This window comes from Cimex lectularius, unplaced genomic scaffold, assembly GCF_000648675.2.
Source record: "Cimex lectularius strain Harlan isolate CLEC.00 unplaced genomic scaffold, Clec_2.1 scaffold43, whole genome shotgun sequence".
NCBI lineage: Eukaryota > Metazoa > Arthropoda > Insecta > Hemiptera > Cimicidae > Cimex > Cimex lectularius.
Window position 1 is genome coordinate 90,782 of NW_019392661.1, and position 13,401 is coordinate 104,182.

At 35.0% G+C, this 13,401-nt stretch overlaps 3 protein-coding genes across 3 annotated transcripts; 2 read left to right on the forward strand and 1 right to left on the reverse strand.

Moving 5' to 3' along the window:
* Positions 1-576: 576 nt before the first annotated feature.
* On the reverse strand, positions 577-1,766 carry LOC106662595 (probable cardiolipin synthase (CMP-forming)). Its single transcript, XM_014386793.2, has one exon. The coding sequence runs from the start codon at positions 1,566-1,568 to the stop codon at positions 639-641; it is 930 nt and encodes a 309-aa protein (XP_014242279.1). The 5' UTR covers positions 1,569-1,766; the 3' UTR covers positions 577-638.
* Positions 1,767-2,006: 240 nt separating this feature from the next.
* LOC106662594 (F-box/LRR-repeat protein 4) lies at positions 2,007-9,128 on the forward strand. Its single transcript, XM_014386792.2, has 12 exons — positions 2,007-2,474; positions 4,830-4,920; positions 4,983-5,178; positions 5,600-5,756; positions 5,818-5,937; positions 5,999-6,124; positions 6,179-6,303; positions 6,376-6,485; positions 8,264-8,425; positions 8,485-8,650; positions 8,708-8,899; positions 8,960-9,128. The coding sequence occupies exons 1-12, from the start codon at positions 2,262-2,264 to the stop codon at positions 9,117-9,119; spliced, it is 1,818 nt and encodes a 605-aa protein (XP_014242278.1). The 5' UTR covers positions 2,007-2,261; the 3' UTR covers positions 9,120-9,128.
* A 1,758-nt stretch (positions 9,129-10,886) lies between these two features.
* On the forward strand, positions 10,887-13,213 carry LOC106662554 (glutamyl-tRNA(Gln) amidotransferase subunit A, mitochondrial). Its single transcript, XM_014386733.2, has 8 exons — positions 10,887-11,380; positions 11,488-11,680; positions 11,738-11,902; positions 11,951-12,126; positions 12,190-12,386; positions 12,453-12,670; positions 12,736-12,938; positions 13,012-13,213. The coding sequence occupies exons 1-8, from the start codon at positions 11,227-11,229 to the stop codon at positions 13,173-13,175; spliced, it is 1,470 nt and encodes a 489-aa protein (XP_014242219.1). The 5' UTR covers positions 10,887-11,226; the 3' UTR covers positions 13,176-13,213.
* The last annotated feature ends 188 nt before the right edge of the window (positions 13,214-13,401 follow it).

Below are 13,401 nucleotides of genomic sequence, written 5' to 3' on the forward strand. Positions count from 1 at the left end.
TATGTGAAATAAGAAAATCTGATTACGACAAAAAAAAAGTGTATTTGGAAGGTGTAAAATCTTGTATGATGGATACGCTTGGATAAGAAAAAGACATGTATGATTATGCATACTGCATGGGGTACAGCAGTTCCTAATTACAAAATGGTTAATTTGGAGAAAAACAATCAATAACAATTAATTATTCGTTTTATCTAAGGTTTTTGGTTGAGATGAAAAATTAGTGTCACTGTCACAAGTGGGATTCGAACCCGCGACATTCGGCTCAATACGCCGTTGCTGTAAACACTTGAACTATCGTGAGCTATGAAGCTCAAGTGGTTAGAGCAGCAGCGTATTTTGCTGAAGATCGTGGGTTCAAATCCCGCTTGTGACAATAATTTTTCATCTCAACCAAAAACCTTAGATAAAAAGAATAATTAACATGGTTAATTATGACCATGAAGCAAATATGGATTAAGTTAGCAATAATAAAATTACTTTTAACTGATCATATATTTTAAATTTGTTATATTACATACAAAATAAACTATTGCATAGACCCTCTTAGATTTAAAATATAAAAACCGTTTAAAGTCCATAAAACTTTATTATTATATACATTCTTATATATGTTTCACCGATAACAAGAACAAAAATCAAGAACTACCCGCTTTTCTCAAAATTTTATAAGTATCTTTTGAAAAATATACGTAACATATAGCTGAAATAATTGTAGTAGAGGCAGTCACACTCCAGAGATAAAGTAAATAGGGGTGGTCGCTAAAGCCAAAAACAGGGGACGTGAGAGAAATGCCAGCAGTTGCGAGTTGAAACAGAGTGTTGACTTTGCTAATAAAGAGAGGTTTGATTTTTGCAGTCGCATGAGACAGGTCAAAATATCTCGCAAAAGTCTTGGGAGGAGGAAGCGACAAGTACCGGATGTAAAACCCGATCGCAGCAAGCCATACATCTCGAGCAATTATGAGACTTGTCAACGCGACCGGGACCAAATCGACATAAGTCATGGTGATGAACATAGTCGAGATGAGAATCTTGTCAGCGAGGGGGTCCAAGAAACTGCCCAGTTTCGACGCCTGACTCCGGTAATTTCTTGCTATAAGACCATCGAGCAAGTCAGTGAAACCGGCAAACATCATGAGGTAAAACGCTATGTTAAAATCCTCCTTGACTATCAGGTAGCCCAGATACGGAGAGGCACATATGCGCATCAAACAGAGAATGTTCGGAAAAGTCCAGATATTTTCCCTTTCTATTATCCTCTCCATCTTTTCTTTTATCTTGTACTTTTGCTCTAGGTTGTTAAGCAGGATGCGGCTCCTTGTCCTAAGTTTCTGCTCCGTCTTCCAAAACTGCTCGCTCCGGTCCTTCAGCGTATTGTGCAACGCCTTCCTCCTGGCTCTAGAGCTCGACATGAACCTCTGCCAGGCAACTTCTTCATTCCGCTTTCTACTGTTTAACAGGCAAAAGTTGGCAGCATACAACGGCCTTACCAGCGACCCTTTGAAGAAATACCACGGGGACAGACCGGACGTCAGCGAAGAAGGGATCACAGCTAACAACGACATCTTTATTTTCTATTTTCCTCCTTCGCCATCAAACACGGTCGTACAAAAGAAAAAGCCGTCTTTATGAAAATTTGATTTTTCATTTGATAAGAAAAACAATAACAAAATATATCAATGGAAGGTTTCGAACAGTTTAAAACAGTCTGCACATCACTTTGCACATCAGGAATTGATTGTGTATACACAACAGCCTTAGGTGAAAAAAATTTACACGAGAAAAAAAGATCAAGTTTAAAAAATGTTTTTAAAATTATTTTTCTCTTTTTTTTTAACTAGATCACAAATGGTTCCTTTTATTATTACATTGTGGAGCATAAATATAATTCTAGAAGGACCCTACTTTAAAAGCAAGAGTTTGAACTTAAGGTTTTTTGTTAAAATATATTCTTTTGAAATCACAACTGTGTTGATTGTAAACATTTTATTTTAGCTTATGTAATACATTCAGCTGGATAACTGAAATGGTATTTCGTTTTTCTTTAATTTTATATTTTCAAGAGAGATGTTTCAAGGTGGCCACCAGTAGAAGTCGTTGGCCTGTCGGGCACCATCTCAACTAGGCCAGTACAGCAGAAGGAGTCAGGACGGACGGTACTTCGGACTGGGAAGGAACGGGCATTGTACCCAACTCTTTTCGTCCTTGGTGAAGAGCCGACGCCCCCCTAGCCTGATATCGGATGACAACAAGCAGAAATGGTGGATGTCAAGTCTTTCCCGTGGGTCTACCCAGTCTCAGAGAGGGAGTGCGACGACCCGGACGTCACTGTCGAACAGTACGTGCAAGATGTCAAAGATTTCAGCTCCCAGTACGGAAGCGACATCAGTATATCCTACACGGCATACAACATATCTGGCAAGCCGAGCAAGTTCCCCGACTACGGTGACTTTCCTCAGGCATTTGTCATGGTGGGTGATTTATTAATATTATTAACTATCGGTAAATAAATAATTAATAAACTAATATTAACACAGACAATTGTCTCTGCAGTAACAAAAAGTCACCAGACTATTCTTTATTTAACTAAAGTATTTCAATTTTGAAAAATTTCTTGAGAATTGTATGTTACATTGGAACTTAGAATATTAGAATTTTACAGCTAAACTAATTGAATTTATATTTGTGAATTACAATTTGTTAATTGTTTTGGTTGTACCAAAAACAAAATTTTTATAATTCTTTTATGTTCAGCGGTCTAATTGACCAAATTACTTATTTCAATTAATTATTATTTTTAATAATTATTCAGAAATCGTGAGATGCAGTCTATAGTCTAGACCGCATCTCGATTTCTGAATAATTATCTATTAACGGTCACTAATCACCATACAATTCTTTTTAATGTAAGGTTTTGGTTGAGATGAAAAAGTTAGTGTTACAAGCAGGATGATGGATCAGGTTAAACGAACAGAAATAACTTCAATCAATGCCCGTACCAAATTGATTATTGTACAGAATGGATCGTTCACCGCACTAAGTTACATTGAGGAATTCATTTGGAAACTGGTCCTATTTGCTCCAATTTTGGGGGACAACTTTGTATTAATGCATGATAATGCTCGACTGCGTATACCTAGAATGTCACCTATTAATTGGAAGATGTAGGGATAACTACAAAAAATTAGTTAGCACATTCACTTGACATGAATCCCATAGAGCACTTATGGGATGTGATAAAGAGATGGATTAGACATCGTTTACCACCTCCAACAAGTGTTGAACAGTTTCAAACCACTCTTGTTGAAGAATGGGATTCTGTTTCACAAAATTAAATCTGATCACTTATTTACTTGATGTCTGAGATATTTAAGTCCTCCATAATGTGCATTATTAAGAGTAAAAGTAGGTAATAAATTGTTAGTTAAATGTTTTGTATACACCAGTCATAATTCTGAGCTCTTGGGGCAAAACTGGATAAGTCAAATTTTGGCCAAATGAAATAAGTGCATATTCCAGTCAGTTTTAAGACCTGACAGACAGTATATTATTGATTAAGTCAAAATCACTTCCTTTAAAATGCAATGTGCCATTTTAGATACAATTCAAAAGATTTTGGCAATTCTATTTGTGCCAAAGGTTTAAGCTTTAAAATCGCAATGCTGAAAAGTTGGCTCTCTCACTTAGCCAGTTTTGTTCTGAGGGTGTAGAATTATGACTTTTATGACTTCTATTCATCTATGAATTGTATTATTCCTTCCAGTTGCAGTTGTGGTGTAATTCCTAAAATATTTTCTCCACAGTTGGTTGGCAACAGTGTTATTAGTTTCTTCTGTTTCTTTGCTGAATTTACACTTCTTGTGTCCATTGAGTCTGGAGATTTAAAAAAAAAACCTGCTCAAATTCTGGATTTTGCCCCCTTTCTCTTAATTATTCTGAAATTTATTCCAGCATATCTTGCAAGATTTTTGGATTGTGCCCATTGCTTAGTATTTTTTTCCTCATCCTCTCATCTTCTACTCTAAAAATGTCTGATAGTGCGTACAGAAGAATTGGGGGTCTTTTCTACTTAGCTTAGTTGAGGTAGCTTCATTCTTTTCAAGGATATCCACTTGTCCATTCCACTCAATTCTTGTGCAGGAAGTGTGAACATATTTAGTTTTCCATCTTGAGATTGATATTCCAATTCAGTGCTATTATTGCTAGGTTCTCTGACCTGAGCCTATGACCTTTTATTTTGTGTCCTCAAGTACTTGCATCTTTCAAATTTGTCTAGAAAGAATTTGGTGAACATGTCTACGAGTTCCAAGAATGCAACTGAATACTTTGGCAATTCAGTTCACCCTCAACAATGGTACTTTCTTTAACAGACAAAATTTCCCAAATTTCCATTTTGTTACTTAGGTATGTCCTTCTTAACCATGAATATTAGTTTTCTCTCATCAAGGTGGTTTGATCCTAATATTTATATTTTAATCCCCCTAAGACTTTGTTTTTTATTTTCATAATTGCAATATTTAAATTGACTGCTTTATGTATATCTTTTTTCTTTTAGTTAAGGCAACTGTGATTGTTTGACTAGGCTTATTTCCTACTGGATTTATACTGTCAGTCTATAAATTGGCATCATGGATATTATGGCACAGATTATTTTCCAGAAGTTTTCTTAAATGTATTTGATGTATTTTCTACATTCTAGCTGTAGTAAATGTTCTCTTTTTGTGCCTTTTATTATATATAAAAGGATGGACTTCATTTATTAGCAACACATACTTTAAACTAATCTCAGTTTATTGCACAATTTCAATGAAAGTTAACATTTTCAGCGAACATATGGCAAGTGGTGGAACGATGCTCCATCCAAGCCCATTCCAATAATGACTCAAAACAGCCAGATTGTCAGTGAAGACTACATAGGTATTGTTATTTTTTCCACAAAGAATATTGAAGTATAATTTTAAATTTCCAATAAATTACAGATATAACATTTGAGCAAGAAGTATACCCAGAAAAAGTCAGCATTTTTGAGACTTTCAACCCTGGATCTGTCGTCCGCATCTGGGCTGGGGATGGTGAAGGTCTTTGGAAACTTCTTTGGGAAGGGGAGCCTCAAATAGTTGGGCACAGGCCCAGAATATTTTCCCCTGAAATAAGACCAATTGATTTTATGACAAGGTATATTTTTATGATTATTTATTGACTGTAAGATGCGGTCTGGTGTGATGTAGGTTTAGAAAACATTTTCTTTATCATGCCAATGTTTTGAACTTTATTGAGATCATCTTCAGGGCATGGGATTTATAAACATTGTTTAAATTATATAAATACATCTCCCAATCTCTAAATAATAATTAATGATCACTAAATACTATACAAGTATATTTGAATATTAAAAAAAATCTGAATATGATTTCTCTGTATGTCATGATAATATGTTGTCCAGTTTCAATGCTTTTAAGCTAATAGCATGAGGTAAATGCTATGAGATTATTTCATAGCATGAATCATTCTTTCAGCCAGTAACACCTACAAGATTTGCTTACAATGGCATTGCATTTAGTGATTCATATCCTTAAAAGTGTTTTCATAATTTCAGCTTACTGCGTATTGAATTTAATCACTCACAGCTTGATTATTACACTGAGCTTGATGCCGTTTTACTCGTTGGCTCCCGTGTACCAAATAAAGAAGTTGATTTTGGAAAGATTACTTCACAGATAAAAGGATTTAAAATAAACGCGATTACTAATGATGTGAGCACATTGATTTTTGTGTTTTTGTCGCCTGTTTAATAACTTGAATAAAATGTTTAAGGTCGATATTTTGACAATTCACAAAGACCTTTCATCACTTGTGGATTCACTTCTGGAAGATATAGATCAAGAAATTGATACAACCACTGGTTCTAGCAGTGGACCATTCAGTGACCTTCCTGTAGGTTTTTCGCATCGGTTGATATTAGTTTTAAAAAATTAAATTGAATATATAATTTCAGGATGAAACAATACTCAGGATCTTCGGTTACCTTGATCTTATCTCACTTCGTCGTTGTGTTAGAGTTAATAAGCATTTTTCACGTTTAGCCAATGATGCAATGCTTTACACTGGTTTAAATTTAAAGGTAGTATAGTACATTTTATATCCATGAACAGAAATTAAATTAAGTTTATTACAGCCCTATTGGTTTTGTGTTAATTCAAATGCATTAAATACACTTTCTTCGAGATGCTTGTATTTACAAAAGCTAGATCTTTCTTGGTGTGGTAATTATGACCAGATAACACCAGCTCAATTTTCATCGTAGGTGTTCCATAATTTTGTATTATTATTAACCCCTTAGAACTAGACTACATTATATTTCTAATTTTTCAGATTTATTAATACTTGTGGCAAGCAAATCACTCATTTGAGATTGGATTGTTGCAAATATATAGATGATGATTGTATCAAACAAGTGGCTTATTCATGCCGAAATCTTAAAGGTATTCCATTTACTAATTAAATTCTGCAGTTTTGATTTTTTTTATACTGATAGTTGTAATAATAATAATTAATATATATGTTTTAGTTGGTCCTCTTAACCAGTGTAATTATTTTTAATTGATTTATTATCGTTATGCAAAGTGTGGCTGAGATGGAAAATAGTGTCACGAGGGGGACACAAACCCATAACATTCAGATTTCCACACTTTACATAAAAATAATAAATCAATTAAAAATAATTACTCTGGTTAAGAGGTCCATCTAAAACACTATATTAATATAATTATTAAAAGACACATACTTCACTAACAGCTCCCTATTTATGCTGCCAAGAATCTATATGATTTCACAATATTTGACTTGTGACTATTTGACTATTGGCAGAAAGAGGGAAAATGTAAAAAGTTGGTAGGTTGAGATGAAAAGTTGGTGTTTCAAGGGCCGAAGACACTTGATAGAGCACTGGTGTATTTATCCGGATTTCATGGGTTTGAATCCCCCTCGTGACACTAATTTTTCATCTCAGCCACACTTTTGTAAAAATAATTCAAATAATTACACTTAATAAAGGTTTTTAGTTGAGATAAAAAAGTCAATGGCACGAGCGGGATTCGAACCCACGATCTTCGGCTTGATACGCCGCTGCTCTACCACTTGAGCTATTGTGACCTCGAACCACTCGGACATCAACTTCCCATCTCAACCGCACCTTTTGAATTTTCCCTCCTTTTTGCCATTTTTCAAATGTCGTGTAATCGGATTGGATTCTCGACGAGAAATGAAATGGCCACGGAGAGCTTTAGTGAAGTATACTTCATTTCAAATCATTAAATTCACTAATTTTGTGGTCCGTATATTACAATTAATCAAGGTTTTTAGTTGATATAAAAAAGTAATGGCACGAGCAGGATTCAAACCCACGATCTTCCGCTTGATACGCCGCTGCTCTACCACTTGAGCTATCGTGACCTCGAACCACTCGGACATCAACTTCCCATCTCAACCGCACCTTTTGAATTTTCCCTCCTTTTTGCCATTTTTCAATTAGTGAATTTAATGATTTCAAATGAAGTATACTTCACTAAAGCTCTCTGTGGCCATTTCATTTCTCGTCAAGAATCCAATCCGATTACACGACATTTGAAAAATGGCAAAAAGGAGGGAAAATTCAAAAGGTGCGGTTGAGATGGGAAGTTGATGTCCGAGTGGTTCGAGGTCACAATAGCTCAAGTGGTAGAGCAGCGGCGTATCAAGCCGAAGATCGTGGGTTTGAATCCCGCTCGTGCCATTGACTTTTTTATCTCAACTAAAAACCTTGATTAATTGTAATATATTAATTGGTCAAGCGGACCACGAAATTAGTGAATTCAAATAATAATAATAATAATGTGAGAAGTTTAGTGACCGAAAAAATAGCTGAGGTCATCGCCATTATTACACAGTACACATCATTACGTCTTTTTCTGGTCTTTCAACCTCTTTTTGAGCGTCTCAATCTGATACTGACTGTTTTTATATAAAACTAAGTCGATATCGTAAAATGCTAGCCTCTCACAACCCAGACAGTATATACATTTAAAATCCGTACAGCTCTGAGGTACCAGAATGGCAATCTAGTCTTGCCGTGGTGCTCCAAGATTATGCACAGGTGCAATAATATATCAAAATATTGCCTATAAACATCAAGCCTTTTACAATTGAAAATATGCTTGGTCATTATGTTTAGTTTCTATTTTTCTATTAAAATGTATAATGTTTTATGTATTAAAATTTTTAGAGCTATCTCTTCGAAACTGCTTCAAAATCTCAGTTGATGGTTTCCACAGTCTCACTAACATCACAACATTTCAACGTCTTGATCTTTATAGAACTGCAATTGAAGGTGGACCCCTAGTCAAAATATTAAAGCAATCACCAAAACTCCAGCATATAAACCTTGGTATGGAGTATTATTAATGGTTAAAAGAATATTTTGTCAAATGTTTAATTATTTGTTAGGCTCGTGTGTAAGGGTGTCAGCAATGGATGAGGTGGCACACTCCCTCGGGACTTACAACCGTCAGTTGATTTCTGTAGATTTTTGGAAGACGTACAGCTTGACGCCGAGCGGTGTGAAGTCGCTCGCTAATTGTTCACAATTGGAAGAGATAGATCTTGGATGGTGGTAAGTTGAAAAAAGCACCAGCTTCTTTTTACTTGCTTTAATGTTGTTTCTTTGTAGCCTGGGAGTGTCAATCCCCGGAGAATGCCTAACAGCTTTAGCTGCAGGCTGCCCCAAGCTGCGTAAACTTTTTGTTGCTTCTTTACGTGGCATTACTGACAGAGATCTCATACCATTTATCAACAATTGTCCACACCTTCAGCAGGTCGACCTCCTCGGCATTAGAAACATCACACCTCAGATTTGTTACAGGTAACTTTAAAAATCTAATTATCCAATATACAAAAGATCTAATTAAATATTTTTTAATAGATTTTTAAACACGTGCAAGGAGCTGAGACTTTTTGATCTAAGCTTTTGTGATCTCATTCAAGACAGCAACATACAGATGTGGCGCAACCAATTTCCACATGTGAGCATCAAGCGTAGTTTTCAGAGGGATGGAGTGCCTTCTCCTTTTCAACACTATTGATCTTAAACAGAAAAAAAAAGATTTCTCTTCTTTTATACTTACTAACTTACTCTATCCTTTGAAATGCTCATATCCAAAAAGTCTGACTATTGTCCTTCCGAGCTCAGCTCTAATGCTGTGATATCATCTAGTTTAGTTAAAGATATAATATGTTAACTATAAATTTTTATTGTAGATATTTTATATATATATATAAAACAAAAAAATATCAGTGGACCTATCTTCAGTTACATAAACGGCATTTTAAGTAATACGAGTTTTACCTCTAGTGTTTCCTCAATTTCAAAATTTTGAACTCAAGATAATGTAATTTATTGTATCTATTTGCCTAAATGTATAATGGAGTTACATACATTATTATTATTATCATCATCGTAGCAAATAGTAAATTACAAGCTCATGCTAAAAGGTTGTTATGAGTAACAGAGAAGTGATATAATAAGACATTATTAGAAAATAATTACTATTATTTCTAAGAATGTTAGTCAGTTAAGATATTATTAAGTTATTAAAATATTAATGTAGCTTTTTTTTAATTTTTTGTGATTTTAGTGTGTATAGTTTTAAGTCTATTATTTTATTTTTATTTTTGAATTTCAATTTATAACATACATTCCATATTTTTTATGTTTTAGTGTTCAGTTGTTAATAAATATAATAATATAATTATTTCGTTGAATAAAAGAAACACTTTTTACCTGTAGTTCTTAATGGTGGAGTGGTCACTCGCACCACATTCTGGCATTTACACGGCAGAACTGTAAGCTATTACTTAGTCGGTATTGACTCCCTCAGCTACCATGGTCCGTCACAGGTTCTCTGTCGACCCTCTCGTACTTTTCTTAGAGAAATATCATGAAATGAAGTTCTCGGCAAAACAGTGGTTGTCTGGGTTCCAGACACAACTCTGGAGGGATACGAATAGGCCGACGAGGTGGCTAGGGCTGGGATGTCACAACGTCCAGACAACCTCCGCGATCCGCCCTCTGATGATAAAAATGCATTAAAAACATGTTATGTTCGAAGAAATTGGAAGCGTTGGTGAGCCTGGTTAGTAGGGAAGCTCTCATGTATCAACAGCACTGTCAATAAGTAGTCCTCGAAAGATATGACTCGCCATTCCTTGGCTTCATATAAAAAGCATGAAAATTTTGATTGAGCACGCAGTAATATTTGGGTTCCCTGTTCTGATTCTTGGAGGGAATGGAGTTATTTTATTTTATATAACACTACGTCCCATGTGTCAGTTGGGAGTGAATGTATTTATTGGCTTGACTGTGTGAGAGCCGATGGCAGATATTACTCCGCATTGACCCTCAATTAGGTTAGTTTATAATAGTAAAGTTTAACATGTTCATGGCATGTAAAATAAAAGTGGACTAGAGGTTCATTCTGTAACAGAGTCAATGTACATTGTAAAAAAGTATTTGTACTTTGCAAAAGCAGCTAAAAAATCTCAGCAAGTGTCATAGATGTGTTGAGAGACTGTTGGCCGAGGCTAACTTCAATTCATATTTTCAACCAACCTCTAGTGCAATATATATATTATGCAGGGTGGGCGACCAAGACCCGAGGGGTTAAATGCCTGGGTAGACTCGTACCCCATCCCTAAAAAAACAAGGTATACTTCATTACAGGAAGGCAATGACCTCTGCAAAAGTCGCTTAGAGATCACATTGTTGGAATAACTTAATTTATAAATAACAATTACTAAACTTAATTTATTTTAAAGTTTTCAAATTGTGAGTTATGACAGTTTTTATAACTGAAAACATTCATAACTTTCAGTCAAATTTATGAAATCATCTAGTAGCAATTTATTTTCATATAGTTCTTTTTATTATCTTCATTGAATAATAAATTATGATTGAAGGCAACAGTTTGGATAAGGCTGCAATATTTTAGTGTTATTGTTTTACAAATGCCAGGGTGAACATATCAAACAACAGTCAAGTTACGGACGTCAAACACGTGCCAGTACTCAGTAGCCAGTAGTGAGTAGTGAACCTAAGATCTCAAGGTACCTTCTTGTGGTGGCTTATCATCTACAATTTAAAACCAGCAACACAACCGGCGAAACGTCGCCCTGTAGAAGGTTAGATGCAAAATGCTGTCCAAAAGTATCTCAGAGATTAGACAATGTCTTAAAAGTGGATCGACAACGAAATCAGAGTTAATGAAGCTATGTCATGACAGGGCCAAGCACGTTAAGGTGCTCAACGCGATTGTCTACACCATAGAAAATCCTCATATAGGCGATGGTATTTTTATTTTGTTTCTTTTTCTAAGTACAAAGCCCAATTTAAACTTAAGTTTGAAACTTTATTTAATATAACATAATATATCTCATTTTATTTTTAATACACAGAACAGGGTAGCGATGTCGATGGTATTCCAATAGTAGTTAAAGATAACTTTTGCACTAAAGGAATAAAAACAACCTGTGCATCAATGATGTTAAACGACTTTGTTCCACCTTATAATGCCACAGTGGTCGACAGACTAATTAAAGCTGGGGCAGTTGTTTTAGGAAAGTCTAACTTGGATGAGTTTGCCATGGGGTAAGATATTTGTTCAATGCTTTTGAATATAATTTCTCAAAAATGACATTTTTTTAGCTCAGGGACGGTTGATTCAATTCACGGACCCACTAAAAACGTCTGGGGTTCGGATTTGAACTACAGAATCGGTGGAAAACCCAGAAAAGGAAGACGCGTTTGGAAAATAGCGGGGGGCAGCTCCGGTGGCAGTGCTGTTGCTGTTGCAACTGGTTCATGCTTTGCGTAAGTCTTATTTTTTAGCAATGTTATGACTGTCAGGTAAAATTTTAGCGCTTTGGGTTCAGATACTGGCGGTTCGACTCGAAACCCTGCGGCGTTTTGTGGAATCGTGGGTTTTAAGCCGACTTACTCCTCTGTATCGAGGCATGGCTTAATTCCACTAGTCAACTCAATGGATGTTCCCGGCATCTTGACTAGAACTGTTGAAGATGCTGCTCTTGTCTATAGTAATTTTGAATTTAATACTATTGTATGAACTGAAAACAATATTGTTTTAAATTATATTTTAGATGTTGTTAGTGGGTATGATCCATTAGATTCAACAACTGTCCCAGTTGAAAAAATCAATCTAGACAAAGTAAACGTAAAAAATCTTAAAATAGGGATACCAAAAGAATATCATTGTAAAGGTATCAGCAAATGTATGTTAGATACTTGGAAGTTTGTATCTGACTTATTAGAAAAAATCGGATTTACTGTGAAGCAAGTAAAAAAAAGACTAAATTAAGTTCGTTTTAGTTTGATCAATGTGTATTTAAAAAAATGTTTTCAGGTTTCACTCCCGCATACAGCATATTCAATAGCTTGTTATTCAGTACTTAACCAATGTGAAGTTGCAAGTAATATGGCACGATATGATGGTTTGCGATATGGTTTTAGAGCTGATAATGATTTCTCTACAAACCAACTTTATGCAGAAACGAGGAGTATAGGATTAAATCAAGCAGTCAGGGGAAGGATACTTTCAGGAAATTATTTTCTTCTTCAAAAGTATGGATTCAGAAACATTGAATTAAACACAATGATGTGATTATACCGTTTAAACGTTTTTTCAGTAATTATGAGAAATATTTTGAAAAGGCATTAAAGGTCAGAAGGCTCATTTGTGAAGATTTTACCAAAGCTTGGAACGAAGTTGACATCCTTTTGACGCCTACGACGTTAACCGAAGCGCCAGATTTTCAAGATTTTCTCAGTCTTGACAACCGTGAACAGTGCACCATTCATGACTACTGTACTCAGCCAGCCAATATGTCAGGTCTGCTTACAAACAAAAATCCCTACATTTTTTTTTCTCTCTTCTTCTAATTGATGACCTTTCTCAATTACAGGCTGCCCTGCCATTTCAATTCCAATTAGGCTAAGCAAAAATGAGATGCCTTTGAGCTTACAGCTTATGGCTCCTAATTACCAAGAAGAAAATTTGCTCTCACTTGCAAGATTTCTTGAGCATGTGATGTCTTTTCCAAATTTAGAAATTGTTGAGAACAGCTAATATAATTTATTATTTTTTACTGTAGTCTAAATCAATATTACATTTTTATTTATTGTTATGTAATAAATATTAACTTTATTTATTTTTTATTTTTTTACAATATCCTTAATTTTATTGATAAGACCATTATAATATATTACACTTAAGACAGACACAAATAGTTCATGCTTGTTTTCGTCCAAAAATGTAAACCTTAATTTCGTATTGAACGATAGTGATGAAACAC